General features: G+C 37.6%; 1 protein-coding gene across 5 annotated transcripts; it reads right to left on the bottom strand.

Moving 5' to 3' along the window:
• Positions 1-1,847: 1,847 nt before the first annotated feature.
• Positions 1,848-13,885, bottom strand: LOC146486346 (protein FAM124A-like). 5 transcript variants are annotated; one of them, XM_085100237.1, is made up of 2 exons: positions 13,787-13,885; positions 1,848-3,430 (listed from the first exon to the last, which is right to left on the bottom strand). In XM_085100237.1, exon 2 carries the CDS (start codon positions 3,401-3,403, stop codon positions 2,360-2,362), a length of 1,044 nt encoding a protein of 347 aa, XP_084956363.1. In that variant the 5' UTR covers positions 3,404-3,430; positions 13,787-13,885; the 3' UTR covers positions 1,848-2,359. The 5 variants fall into 5 exon arrangements, with proteins under 5 accessions (XP_084956363.1, XP_084956371.1, XP_084956358.1 ...); XM_085100245.1 differs by having other exon boundaries at positions 13,792-13,866; XM_085100232.1 differs by lacking the exon at positions 13,787-13,885 and adding an exon at positions 9,875-10,046.
• Positions 13,886-15,098: the final 1,213 nt, after the last annotated feature.

Genomic DNA, 15,098 nt, shown 5'->3' with positions numbered 1-15,098 from the left:
TTCACAATCATGGACATTATTTTGTAAAACTAAGGTTATAAAAAAAAAAGCTGATTTTTCCAAAATTTCAACAACCATAACAAAATAAATATAATATTCTTTCAAGTTCAAACATTTCATGTTAAGGGTGCCAAAACGCAAAGAAATCGGTTGGATCTTTCTTAACTAAAAGATCGATTAAAAATGTTACCAGCGCGCCAATAAATAGGAGCAGGCCACATTAAACGTTCCACTTTGCACGAAGCGTACCTGCCGTCATTTTTAGAATTACGAACGAATCTGAAGTTTTGACCAGAAGGAATGGCCTTTCTAATAATGAGAGTATGCAAATAACAATCTTTATGGGAAAGCCTTTGACCTGATTAGTGATATTGAAACACATCAAACGAAAGCAAAGTAAACTCCCATTGTTTGTCCAAATGCGGAAAAAAATCCTGAAGTAACCGGTCTAACAGGTTGATCCAAAACTTGCACGACCCTGAAGTAAACCAACTACACTAAAATACTTAAATTACTACAGGGACAGACGGAAACCATAATATACCTTGAGATGTTGTTTCCGTGCGTTTGTCGGATACGAAGAAACCAAAAAACCTTGGGATACGAATTTTAGATTTCATCACATATAGTTAGTTCAGAGTTTATGCAAACTCAATATACAGCTATTTCAAATAACGTTGAACATTGGATTGAAGTCCATTCGGAGAGCTTCAGAGTTTATGCAAACTCGATATACAACTTTTTCTTGACTTGATGTGTTGAACTACACTATCGTAAACTGAAATTGACTGATCGTACAAGGACATTGAGCCAGTTCACGTTTTTTTAACCTGGTAAGGAAAGGCGTATTTGCATTTCAACATGAATAATGTTGTGCTCTTCCGTTGTCCAAGCACTCACGATCAATGCAAACGCACAAATAACTTCGTGCTCTCAAATACGAGTGGCGAAGCTTTGCGAGGAGCCTGGGCACCGCTCTCACTCCAGCCTCATTACCAATTTACTTTGCTCTTTACTCTCACATTCGAGTCATTATGTCAGCTATTTAGTTTGTTGGTAAGTGAAAAATGATCAAAAGTTTATCTAAAGAGGGTGTGATTTAGTTCTGATTAAAACTTGTCATGAATATGAGGTATGTAAGAAAAGAAGGTATCTTTGGCCCACTCAGCGGTCCAAAGCTTACATCATGCACAGCTAGTCTCCAGCGCCATGAAACTTTTATAGATAAAAATAACTTCGACAATGTAAAGTTGTAACGTAGCAACGCGAATTTTGTTTGAATTTGCTCTCATTACTGGCACTAAAAACACCAAGTTTAAAGAAACATCGAAGATCAACTTTTTCTCGTTTTTTTTTATTTTCTCAAAAGTGCTTTCGTCTGTCTGGCAAATTAATAAATTGAACACGAATAAAATGTGACAGAACGAGTCTTTAATATTTGCCGTATCAGCAAATTTCGAGCCAAATTTATTAAAAACCTCCAAGCTAAGAAAGATAATCTGCATTTTCTGGGCGGTGTTAATGCAAATTACCACAGTCAGTTAGTTTCTATATCTGATCTGAATCATGTGATTTGAGCAAGTTTATAAACTGAAACCAGTAACACACGGCAAGTACAGCGAACGCAAAAACGGAGCAACCACATTGATACAATTCACTCTGAATAATTTTCTTAACAACATTCATACGTAACAGTAATTACCTCAACTTCGTTTATTCAACGTGAAATTAATGTCAGCCATTGCATGCAAAGATGTAATAAATTGATAAAATTACTATAATATAGTAATATTTACATTTTTGATGAATGAAACTTCATTTTGGAAAGATAAGTTCTTACACACTGCTTTTTGGTTAGTCAAACTGTGACCCTATAAATATGTGACACTGCTCTTTTTCATTGAGGGGGCGGGCTTAGGCATTCGGCCTTCCAGTTTTTTGAGTCTCGCTACGGTCCTGCCTGCTTAGCCTATGACAATTTTTTTCTTTATACGTTAAGAGATTTGGGTATTTTTTGTGATGCGTTGAGTTGATATTTTTTCCTCGATATCGAAGAACAGCAGTCGAAAACTAGTAAAAACTGCTTTTTACTTCCCTATGATCAAACATAAACAAACTGTCAAATTGATAAGCAATGCAAGGAATGTCTAGGACGGTCTAACGTTTTACATCAGGAGTTGCTGTGCTAAATAAATTGGTCACATTGTTTGAAAGGCCGAATGTAAACACAACGCAGAACTCTATCTCGACAGCTGGTTGCTTTAAGACAGTGTCCAAAACGAGACCCACATGACCATATGGCTTCATGTATAGAAAAGCAACTACTCTCACAGTCTAGTCTATGGTACCATCAGCACTTTCATACAGAAATACAACTGTAATCCGACAGAGAATCGCATCCACTTTCACATGAGTAATCCTCACTGCCTGATTCACTGCACGTGTCCCATGATAAGTCCTCACTGGGTGTATCACTCCACTGTCCACTGTCCGACACCTCAGTAAACTGTTCTTCGCTAAGACATTCCTCGCACCACTCACTTTCGTCACTTGTCAGAACAATTACGTTGCCGTCAGGATCATATGCCAGCCACGTGTTATCCCCACATGATGTCAGCATTAAGCTGAGCCTCCTTTTGATGTCAAGAATATCTGGTACACTGAACTTCAGCGCGCTTTGTTTAGGTTGATAGGGGCGTAAACAAGGTGAATATTTTAACGATAGCTTGATATCAAGACCAGGCTGTGAGTAAAGGTCAAACGTGCAAAACCCAGGCTTACACGCGCTTGGCTCAGTTCCCGTTAAAATTCTGTAGAAATGTCTCATTTCTTCAAAATGTTTCACAAAAATGTTGAACCTGAGTTGATCGTTGCCATAATGAACCGAACAAACCGTCCACAGCGGGAGGTCTGAGGACGACTCGTAGTAGTCTTGGCGAGCTACAGAGCGCATGTCCGTGCGGCTTGCCAGTTCGATCTGATGGTGGAAAATCCAAGGGGATGAGTCTAAGTAGCTCTTTGCGAATCCTGCGTTGAGTTGATACTTTGTTTCCTCGCGCAAAAATAGCACAAGACTTAGCGACTGGGTGTTCAAATGATCCTTGGTACAAATTTCTTGATATTCTTCCGTTTGGTCTTTTTCGTGGTAAAAAGTAAGGGGTCCTCCTTTCTCTTGTTGCTGAATTTGAAGCAGCTGAAATGCAGGATCAATCCATTGTAGTAACGGACTATAGAGGGATTTCAATTGGGGCACCTCTTCAGGGGGGAGCCTTATGTCTAGAGTGCACATGTAAGGATTCCTTTCTTGCAAGGCGATCTGAGGTTCGGCAAAGGGGACTGGTTCGTGAGCAGGTTCTTGTTCAAAATTTCCTTGATCATCATCATCATCATCGTACCAAGGCATGCTTGATGTTAAGCTTAACCGGGTGAACTGAAAAGAAAACGCACTACAGATCAGTTATGAAGTACATCAGAATGAAACTTACGTCGATAATCAGAACTCTATCAATAAATCCATTTATAACTCATCAAATACTCGCTTCCTTGCAATTGGTCAAAATACATCACGTGACCGAATATGCCCTAACTAAGACATATCGGACGATATTCTTCAAATGAATCGCACAGCTTCAATGCTATTAAGGATATTATTTCAAAACTTCACCGGATAGAAGAGAGTTTTCCTGTGGAACAGGAAAGAAAGTACCGAAAAAGTCGAATCAATATCCCACGCGCGCTTTGAGTGAAAAGGAAAATAAACATAGTAACCTATATTTGGATTTTAAAATATTCACGTATATTTTTTCTTTCACGTTATTTGTTCTACGAACCTCAAGCTTTCCTCGATCTTCACTGTTAGAAAACAGTTCGCTTCTCGGAACTAACAAATTTCAATCAGTAGCCTGTACCAATCAGAAGGCAGCATTTGGGTCGCGTGACCAAAATCCCCTGATTGTTCAAGGGCTATATCGATCTGCTTTACTGGTATCATGATTATAAAAGTGAATTCCCATAATGAAATTCGTGGTACACGTGCAGAACCATTGTTTAATTCTGATTTAACCTATGAAGATTCATTTTCGCCGCCGTCCTGGTTGCTTCGAATTTTTGCACCGTGTTTTTATGTCAGATAGTTTCCTTCCAGAGTCATCAGCTATTACCAATATTATCAAATATTCGATTATTATTAGCATTCCACTTGTTCTCGGTTCCTACAGTATTTGACCGTCTCGTCAATGTACGTTGACTTCCTCTTGCAAGTAATCAGAATTTTTCCAGAGTACCTACGTATACTCGTAGCCAAGGTAACGGTGAATATTTGTTGCACTTTTCAATGTCATCTATTTATAGTGATGTATTTCAAGTATTCAAATAACTCCAGTTCTATTATTTGCACTTCAAAAAGGTTCGAAAAACGTATCCCGGGCCGAGCAGAATATACAGGAAATGCGATCGTGAGGAATTCTAAATCTGCTTATTTTTAGGAGTGGGGTCAGAAATCGCCACCTACATGTTCCAGTCGACAAGAACCGTAAGACATGAAATATATTTGCGGGTTCTCGTTTTTACGATAGTTTCCACAAATCGCAAAGATGATCCACACCTGAATTTTCCCGTTCAACAACGTGACAGGTCAATTGGCTAACGAAATGCTTCAAGTTGAAGGACTGGCAAAATTACATTAAAATAATTTTGATTCGTTCTTTTTCCTCAAAATGGCACATAATATTCATTGAAATGAAGGCGTCGGCGCCGCGCGATTTCGTTTCAAAGCTACTGCGTATTAAAAAAAAATCCTCGTACAGTGGAACCCCGATTTTACGATCGTCGATCTAACGATATTCCCGATTTAACCAACAACATTCTGTGTCCCGGCAACAGTTATTTATAAATCGGGAGTTCGTTTACAACGATATCCCGATTTAACGATATGGTTTTGCTGTCCCCTTGCCAAATCGTAAAATTTCCACTGTATGAGGGAGGTACATGCACATCAACACGAGTGAGAAAAAGCCGTACGCCCCTGCTGGTAGCCTGCTTGGCAGGGGTAATCTGGGATGGGGAGGGGAGAGAGAAAAAGTGAGAGAAAAAAGTGGGGGACTGGCTCCCCCTCCCCGATTACACCTACCAAGCAGGCTACTGCTAGAGAAATCGAAGGTCTCACGCTAAACGATTTGAAACAATTTTGTCAAGCGTAACTAATCCAAATTTTGACTTGAAATTGTACATCATTAAAATGAATTTTACTCATGAAATTCATGGTTTTGTCAAGCTTTCTGACTCAACTATAGCAGTTCAGTTTAAATTGTTCATACTGTTAAAAATAATATTTACTGAGTTAGGTCTGGAGGGCCGGACGGGAAAATATTTGGTTATTTGCATTTGCAATATTTGCATTTGAATACATTTATATAGATATTTGCGCCTTATAAGCTTTTTTTCCTTTCAATTATTTGTCGGTCATGGCGCACGGACGTCCTCCCACTAAGCCAAAATAGTAAATATTCATTTTGTCACAAGAGTAGACCGGGAATACGAAAGAATCGAGTTCTTTACAGTAAGTTTCCGTACAATGGACTGACGTTCTAATAAGAGCTACAGAGAGGGTCTTGGTAGTAACTCATTTCCTAGGTTTGTTCCCTTTAACAATACCGGTAAATTGACGAATGGAATGCGACTCGGTTCGTAGGATTGGTTATAAATGAAATGCGCCCTTTGAGGGATTTGAAGAGCAAGTCCACCCCTAAATTTACTGTCATGTGACCCGAAAGGCTATTTATCTATAGCACTGGCAGCCTTTCACAGTGCCACATTCTATTCAGTCTACAAACCGGGTTTGGCCGTGCAGTTCTGATAAGTAGAAAACAAGTTAGGTTTACACACGTGTCACTCTATAACTCACTTGAACATCTATGACACTACCATATATTGAAAAACGATCATGTTTCGTGTTGCCCAAGCGTGACTCTCCAGGCGTAAATTTGATCATTGCCTTGAATGCAGCCAACTATATTAATAAAAATTTAATTTTTTTAGACTCAAAGTTTGCCGCTTCCGGTTATAAGGATTTAGGAGGGAGCTACATTAAACGGTCCAATATTATGGGAAATGTTTCCGTTGCTATTTTATACTGACAGAGCGATCTTTCCAAATTTATACAGGTAGCAGGAGACAGGTGGTTTTAAGCGTTGTGACTTTTTAGCAACAAAGTTTGTCTAGAAACTACGGTGAAGATCTCTCCCCGCCATTCTTTTGGACGAAGTGTAACGAATTTACAAACTTACCGAGTTTGATTTGATGACGGCTGGAGTAAAGGCAACTGAGCGAGACAAAAAAAAAAACAAATTTTCATGGCTTTAAATTTAGCTACTGTTTCCTCTTCTCAAAAGCTTATGCTTGCAACCTCTGCCAAGGTCCAATATTCACTAACTATTTTCGTAGCTTTTTTTGGAAAGGCCACTTTGTCACATGTCAACTTTTGTGACGTGAAAATGAGCAGTCTGTTTACTTTAAAAACATGGTTCTGTCTCTCCCTCGTGTTGTTTTATTTATTGTATAGCTGACTTGTCATTCTGATATGGGATTCAATCCAAATAAAGATTGTTGGCAATGTTTGCGTGGTTTGACATTGTTTTCTCCTGTTACAAAACTATTAGAACTGATAAAATCAACAAAACGACACGAAACTCCAAACACAAGTTCTTTTGAAAAATGTTTCTTTACGAATTTATTAAGTATAAACTAAACTTAGCTTTAATGTTTCAGGTATTTCTGAAGAGGACAACCAAGTGACCCAAATGACCCCCTCCCTCACAGAAAAAAGAACAACAAAATATTAGGATAAATTCAGTCTTTTGATAAACATTGGTCGTACGGTTCATTTAATATCTAGTTACAGAACTATAGTTTCAGCCTTACCAGTAAAAAGTTTTTAGCGAAAATCTCCGAAAGATCGCAGAGAGGATAAAACATGCATGGGTCTGTTTCTTTATCGCGTCACTTTCATAGCTGACTGGTCATTCTAATATTGATCAATCTCGTCGACATGTGATGTAAAGGTCAAATTGAGCGAATACGTTTGAGCTCATCAACTTAAATTAAAGTCGTTAAAGATAACTAGCAAGTGTTATCATGTTGACCTTGGCTATATTTTGTGCAGGCTATCCTACGAATGCTAGAAAATTAATCACCACTGTCTTTAAAACCTGCAAAACTTTTTCTTTGTTTCCTTTTTTAATCGTAGCTTCAGGTGTACTTCACGTTAAACATAAGAATAACGTATTTTTCAGTGTAAGTCATCTATGTCTTGACTGAACACACGTTGCAAATTCTTCTCTTGAGTTTAGTTGTGGAATATACAGTAACTTCCAAGTGTTAACGCTACTGATGGAAATGGCGCTCTCTAACTAGCTGGACAGTGACTCGTTTTACTTACCAATATCAACAAAAAAAGAGGGTTTCAGCGGGTTTTCCTTTCTTCCTCTGCTTTAGACCAGATTTGAACTCCTCTAGAAACTCCGTCGGAGCAGACGTAACAATTTTTGCTGCAAACTCACCCGCGAGAGACGTTTTGTGGTTTATTTATCGCCTACGCGAGCACCCTTATATCCCAGGGTGGGTTTGTTCACAGTCAAAAGACAGGAAATTTAAAAAAAATTCAAGTTGACCGCACACGCGGAACAACGATCATGGGTTACATATCCTCACGCGTCCCCAAGCTCTCAGAATTTAGCCGCATTAATTTCCTGAAGAGTTTTAATATAGAATGTAGGCGGAAATAAAAACCATTTTAACAAAGGGAGTTCTGTGTAGTCCTCGACAGCTTTCAAAGCAAAATTTTTGGTTTTATTTTCAAACTTTGTCAATAGCTGAGTAATTGTTATCACACATACGTTTTAAAGGCCATACACAAATTGCGCAACTGTTTATTCAAGTCACGATCACGATATATTTTGTTATCAAACACTGGTTCGTTCAGTGACCCGTATCTGGCACAACGGACAATATTTGCATCACAAAATGACCCACCTGTATTTGCCGGCGGGGATGCTAACATAAAACTCCGGAACCGCGAGAGAAATAATCATAATTTTGAAGAGAGTGTGCAGATAATTAATTAACTATTCGACGTTAAAAAGATTCACCGAGTGACTGAGGAATCTTGTTTTTCGCTTTGCAAACAAACAGAAAAAAAAACGACATCTCACAGAATCAACAGCACCCACGCGTAAATACAACTCAGTAGCTTTGATTTGTAGGATGACTCTTCAGAAAGAGCAGATAGAAAAGTTAAAGCAAATTCACAATACTGTATTGAAGGCCTTGAAGCGCAGAAATATTTAACGGTTAAGGATTTAAATAGGGTAAAAGCCTAGGCTATGATTCTCCCCCGCATTATCCTCGCCAAGGGATTAATCTTGGGAGAGGAAGCAACTGTTTTGTCAAGGTGAGATGAAGTCAAAAGTTAAAGATATTTGTATATCTTTGAAGTGGTTGTTTGTTGACGCTACTTCTTCCTATGCACGTAGCAGGTCGCGAAAGATCTAGATATGCTTGGACCATGGATACAGATGTCGAAAACCGATAGAAAACAGCTGGGTTAGCGCTAAATAATATTCAGTTGGCATTCTATTAAGCATAAACCTTTTTCACTCGGCGGCCATGTTTGAGTATTTTTGCACGGCAAGCCTCGCACTGAAAACGCGTCTGGGTGAGGCTCGCCGTGCGAAAACAAGCTTTTTATTCCTCTGAAACTCAAAATGCCCCCGTGTGACAAAGGTCTATTCCTTCTTGTACCGTCACAAGTATAGACAATAGCCGTTTGTCTTTTGTTTCTTTTGTCTACAGGCTACGAGATTAAACTAGTTGATCGCACGTTTTTAAAATATTTTACTCCACACAAGTCCATTTATATCTCAGGAAATTATCCTGCCATATGACCATCAAATCTTTGTATCGCTGTAGGTTGAAAAATGAGAGAAACCTATACTCATCAAGAAGAAAATTTTGCTTTGAACCTTACTCACTTTTTTCACAGTTATGCATAGCATACAAAATAGCACTCCAATGGGGTAGTCTCAGACTGGACTAAAGCCAAATATATAGTATTGCTTATTACTTGCAACAAAAAGATTTTACTACGCCCCCGTTTTCCGAAATTGGAGCTTAAGGCAACTGGACAGCGGCACTGAAGTTATAAATAATTATCACAAAAAAAAAGGTTAGTCCTCGATTACATTCTTGAAGTGTTTAAATAAGAAATGTTTGACAGTTTTTATTTATATTTTTTTTAATAAATAGGAGGTCACTATTTTTTTAGTGTTCATTATTAAGATCGTCGCTGCTCTTGACGCATTACTGACACATGCCAGACTTTGGCCACCTTACACTTTCCTGTGTTAACAAACTCCGCAAATTTTCTGAACTAAACCGTGACGGCCTGGAACTTTCTCGATTGTTTTCGAAATAACCAGCTAAAATCTCTGAAAATCTTAAAGGTGTTTTCGCACTGAAGACATTTTCGTAGGAATGTAAGTTACGATATGCATTTTTAAGCACAACACCTTGCGTTCTGTCATTCTAGTTGTACAAATCATTACTTGTTATTCAAAAAGAACAGTTTCAATAATCCAAATAACGCCTCGCTGTTTTATATGGCCATGCATTACTGACAAACAACCCTCTAATTTCTTTCATTATGCCAACCTCAAAATTTCATAACTGACAAACAGTATTCCTTGACCTTACACGGACCTTCTGCTGTTATTATGCAAAGACGACAGACATTTTGAACGCTTTCTCCCTTGTGGATGTTAATTACAATGACCGTTCATACCTAATGTTAGCTAAAGCTTGTACTAAATATTATACTCACAATTTTCTGTGTTGGAAATGGCCCCGCGCAAGTTGTATGGACGCAAGAACAGAACGCGAAGTTCAAAATATAAAATTTCACCAGTGATTCTTGTGTGATAATAGCCTATTAGCTAATAGCTAGTTTAGTCCGCCTAACAATGTCCAAATTCGACAGTTAAATCGGTCTCTTAGCTCCACTATCCTGTAATAATGTTTAGAGAAAAAACAAGTTGAAGTGTGGCAGTCGCCGCAGAACAAACAGGCAAAGATATTCAACTAACTTTTTTAATGCAAATAATTTGCTCAAAGAAAAATTCGTTTTTACCCTTCGAAGTGCAAAACGTGGCAAAATCTAGTTCCGTAAGAATGTCTTAACAAACTTGAATAATTTGGATCTTTCTTAGCTGGTAAAAACTGGGTTATTGACTTACTTTATTGCCTGGTTGAAAATCAACACCTTAATTCCGAGTTAAAAATGCAAGTTATCGCTAACAAGGTTCCGAAACAAAATATTCTAGAATTGCAGCAACTGACAACCTGACTTTTCTTTTGACCTTGTCAACCCCAAGCTACGTTCTACATGTAAATTCCCCTTATTACATCATATGCATTTCTCTTTAAGATAGTTTGGAGAATGTAGAAGAATATCAAAACAATAAAGTTGGTATGGTAGGTCAGTTATTCTCGTCTCCAGGCGTCCGCTTCCAAAACGCGCTAAAATTACATTGAAATTGAAAAATGACATTCGCTGATCCAAAATTACATGTATTCTTCAAAGGATGTTTTAAAAAAAGTCTTTATTGTTACTATTATTAGTCCATAATATCTCTTTCACCGACAAACTGATGTATATCTGCTACAAAATAACGTATAATGTCACGCCGATCTCAGCAAGCTCCATACCGTTAAGTTTTCAAAGAATATCCCCATACTTCAAAAAACTAGCTTAAATATCAGTTAATAGCAGATCTTTTTTGGATCATAAAAGTCTTGATTACGTAAATGATCAGCTTCCTTAGACTCAACGTTTCTAAAATTCAGTTAGTTCAGGCTCTCAGGGCTCTCACTTGTCACTTTAGCATTACGCTTCGTAGAGATCCGTAGAATGCCAATGACCGTTTTGTGCTCAGCAGTAGCGGATAAATCTTATACCATGTAGGATAGGTCTGAGGGATACCTTAATACGGTTTTTAAAAATCGTATTATTTTCTGTTTGCGTTAGTTTTCGCGAAGCTAATATCTTTAAATCACCCCAAATTATTTGGCTGGTCAACCGAAAATTTAAAGGGTAGGTTTTTTATCTGTTTGTACTGCGGTTTTGGTTTGGTTCGGTTTGGTTTTTTACTGATATGTTAAATACATCTTTTAAGAAATTTTAAGCTTACTCAACAAAAAGAGTTCCCTTTGCATTTTTTTTTAGTGTATTAGGAAGAAATGGCTTTGGAGTCATCAACCTTTTCTAACTTGAGAATAATTGCGAGATCTTTGTGTCAACCTAAATTTTTCCCCAAGTTACGTTAATCCAAGTCGCGTTAATTCAAATACGTAATCAGTGCAAAAGTTAATTTCTAAAACTAAATTAATTTGTTAAAGAGAAAGTTCAGGATTGATGTTGTACTCTGGTTAGACCTCGAATGACGCCTTTGTTAGCTTTGGAAGAGCACGTTCTCAAAACAAATATTCCCTGAATATTAGGTTCCGACGACTTACACGCGAGTAATCTGGACAACTATCAGACCGATAGTCCCCAGACAGAAAAAGCCTATTGTTTTTCAGAAAAAAAGCCACTGACCCTGGCAGGTGGGATTTACGGCAGATCAATTTGAAGACGAAAGATTGACATGAAAAAGACGGCTCGTTTCTGTGGTCGAGTATCTGTTCGGAGAGACATGAACCGCCTCTAAGGATTGCATCGAAAGGACTGCTAGACAGAGCAACCACAGTAGACTACCGAGAGTTAAATTAGAGTCAACAAAAAAGGCATTTTTCTATTTTTAATCAAAATCTGTAGTTTTGTAGATTTTTAATAGTTATATATTTCTATCATTTTGATGTGTGTGATCTTTTTAGTATTTCTAGAATTTTTTAACGTTGTAATTAGGCGTGAGGGCTCCCGTTGATAACAGTAAATTTGTTTTTAAAATTACTGAGGGAATTACCCTGTTTTAAATAAAAGTATCTTCTTCTTCTTTTTTCTCAGAAATTCGGCTAAAATTGGGAAGAAAAACTAGCGTTTTCTTTAGCGAAAGGTCACCTCAAACTTTTGCAACGCTTAAAAGCTTTAAGAGGGGCAAATACGTCGTTAAAAGTAGGAAAAAAGCCAGCTAGCATTTTCGGAAAGCCAACAGCGGCTCGTAAATTCGGGAAATAAGATTCCGCCTGGATTCCGTTCCCTAAAATTTTTGGCAACTTTTGCCTTTTAAAAGGCCATAAAAAACTGATGATGCATGGAATGCAAGAAATGACATTTAATATTCTCGTTGGGTGCCTCTGATGAGTGAGTGTACACTAAAATGCAATGTAAGAAATCTGTTTACTATTCAACTGGGTATTTTATAGGCAGATGTACTAGTCTCCGCGGACGAACAATATTCTGTCACGTGGCCATTTTGAACCAATCAGACTGGCGTAAGATTTAGTGGCGAACCGTAATCTGTGGCACTTCAAAGGTAATCGACTCACACTGTTAAAAAAGTAGCGATATAATGTGATAAAACTTTTCATTTCAATGGAATATTACTCAAGCTTTACTCTCAGTAAACAATTATAGATCATTCCCTCCGATTCCTATGCTGCGCCTTCATCAGCTATAACGCGTGGAAATCTCGAATTCATAATTAATTTGACTTTAATTCGGCGTTTGTTTGAAAGGCCGCATTTCGGTCATTTTTATAAGGAAATAAAACACATTGGAAACACTTGCCTTGGGTTTCTGTTACACACTGACAACAGTTTTTGTTTCTCCCAAACTTGTATGAGCACGTCTCATTGTTTATAATTTTATACTTATTTTTCTCAACACGCATTTAATAAAACTGACGAAAAGGACACGAAACCAATTTGTTGCAAATAGACATTAAGGTGGTGTCGAGGAGGCTCAAAGGAAACCATAGGGATTATGACATGTGATGAGTTATTAATCCGTCTCGATTTAAGAGTAAACATAAATTATGAACAAATTTCATGATCAATTCGACGGCCACATAAAACAAAAAAGAAACAAAGAAAAGATACCAGATTCATATTACTTGAAGCTGCTACGTACAGATAAAAAAATTAGCTTTTTCTCAAAGATGGAACAGAATTAACAGCTTCAATCCTGACACTAAAGTGAAGTGACCCATACGTGCTGCCAATTACATGTACTGTTTTTTGTTCCTTAGTAGAACACAAAAGTTCACCGTAAATGTAAAAGATAATATCTTCAACTGTAGCGGCCAAACTGTCGATTAATTCTACCTTCGTGGAGCTATTTTCATCAGAAAAACAGAGAAGACAAAAAGAATTCAAGAAAGCATTACAGCGCACCTTTGAAAACCGAAACAAAAAGACTTTTTTCTGATACAAGGTCTTTACAGAAACATGACCAGCGTGTGAATTTCTTTATCGTGAAAACGCTGAATCTCCGTTTACACGCAGCGAGCAATTCATTTTTCTCTCGTGGCTGCGTGGTTAGTCGAGGAAGCCGATTTTACATATTCACCTCGAACTCGTTGTCTTAGATTTCTAAAAAGAAAATTGACTATCTTCCACTTAAGGAAGGCAACGAAAAAATGAATCGGAGTCAGTGTGGTTTACCACAAAACTTGCCTGCACTAACCTCTGTGGCAAGCTGATGAATAAGCACTTTGACTCAACGCGTTCAATCTTAACTTGTAAATCAAAATTTAACGAGCTGTAAAATAAAGTTCTATTCATGATACAACATCACCTTACTTTAGCAGGTTTCTCTCCCTTCTTGAAGGCAAGCAGTTGGTGTGGAGTTTATAATCAAAGCCTGACGTTTCGTTGTGGTGTCCCTAACAAATGACTTTTTTATTGAGGTTGTCGTGATTCATAAGAAGCTGGAGATACAGATCATTTGTGCACGTCATCTCGTGAGTATTTATGTTAAATGACAAGTAATCTCTAACCAATAAAGCCGCGACTCCTGAGTAAACATTATTCGATTATGTCCTCATTTCCCCTCGCTGTTGAATACACAACATACCGCGTTTGTTTGCCGAAGGTAATACTGGGTTTAAAAGTGACAATTAAATACTTTAATTAAAGTAAAATTTTCGTGACATAACTTATTTGCAATTCGTCGCGATATAAAGAAAAACACCGCACGGTGTTTTTCAACGCCAAAAAAAACAAAAAAACCAACAGTTACTTCAACAAATTATCAAAATCATGAAAATTATGTGTTCTAAAATATACCGTCGGTATCAAAATCGCTGACGACTTTTAAAAACGCGTACATCCGGGGCCACACTCGGTGAGAATGGTTTCCCCGGATTAATCAAAACGCCACTACAGTAGATGGACGCCCCAAGGAAAGTGAAGAAGAATTAAGCAGACCTTATATGACCTGGCGAAAGGCATTGGAGAGAGAACTAAAGGAGTGAAGTCGAAGTTTCTCTTAGAAACACGAAAGAGACAAAGTGGAGCCCGAGGACGGAGGAGGATCCTTTGTGCTACTGGGAGCCTGGGTCCTGATGATAGTCAGTTAAAATAGTGGAAGTGATTTCGTAGGTATTAGAGATATTTAGAATCGCGTTTACGGCAAACGTGAGATTCACGTTTATGTTTTCTTGAAAAAATTAGTACACTGATGAGAATAGTGCCAAATAATTCTGACCTTTGATGCTAACGCAAATTAAAACTACTCAATTTTACTGAGAAACTGAAAACAGCGAGCGGCAAATGTAGGGTAAACATTTCTGCCATTTGTGGTGAACGTAATTCTTAATCTCTCTATTTTAATGTATGCTTTCATTTGCGTGAACTGACTCAAAATAAAATTTCAAAAAATAATAATGACAAAGTAGTAATGGTTTCGAAAACTCAAACCATATGTTTTTGTTCAATTGAATTATATTAAATTTGCAAAACTTTCCGCCATACATAATCAAACGAGATTTTGTAGACAATGAATGCTTTTCTCTGTGAATCAAAGTACTGTCAAAACGCAAGAAATCGTTCATTTTATCTTACAAAACGGACAAGTCTAGTATTACAATTTTTCTTTATTCGTTGAA

This window comes from Pavona decussata, unplaced genomic scaffold (assembly GCF_977016875.1).
Source record: "Pavona decussata unplaced genomic scaffold, jaPavDecu1.1 SCAFFOLD_21, whole genome shotgun sequence".
NCBI lineage: Eukaryota > Metazoa > Cnidaria > Anthozoa > Scleractinia > Agariciidae > Pavona > Pavona decussata.
The sequence above is the reverse complement of the archived record's forward strand: the minus strand, read 5'-3'. Positions and strand labels throughout refer to the sequence as shown.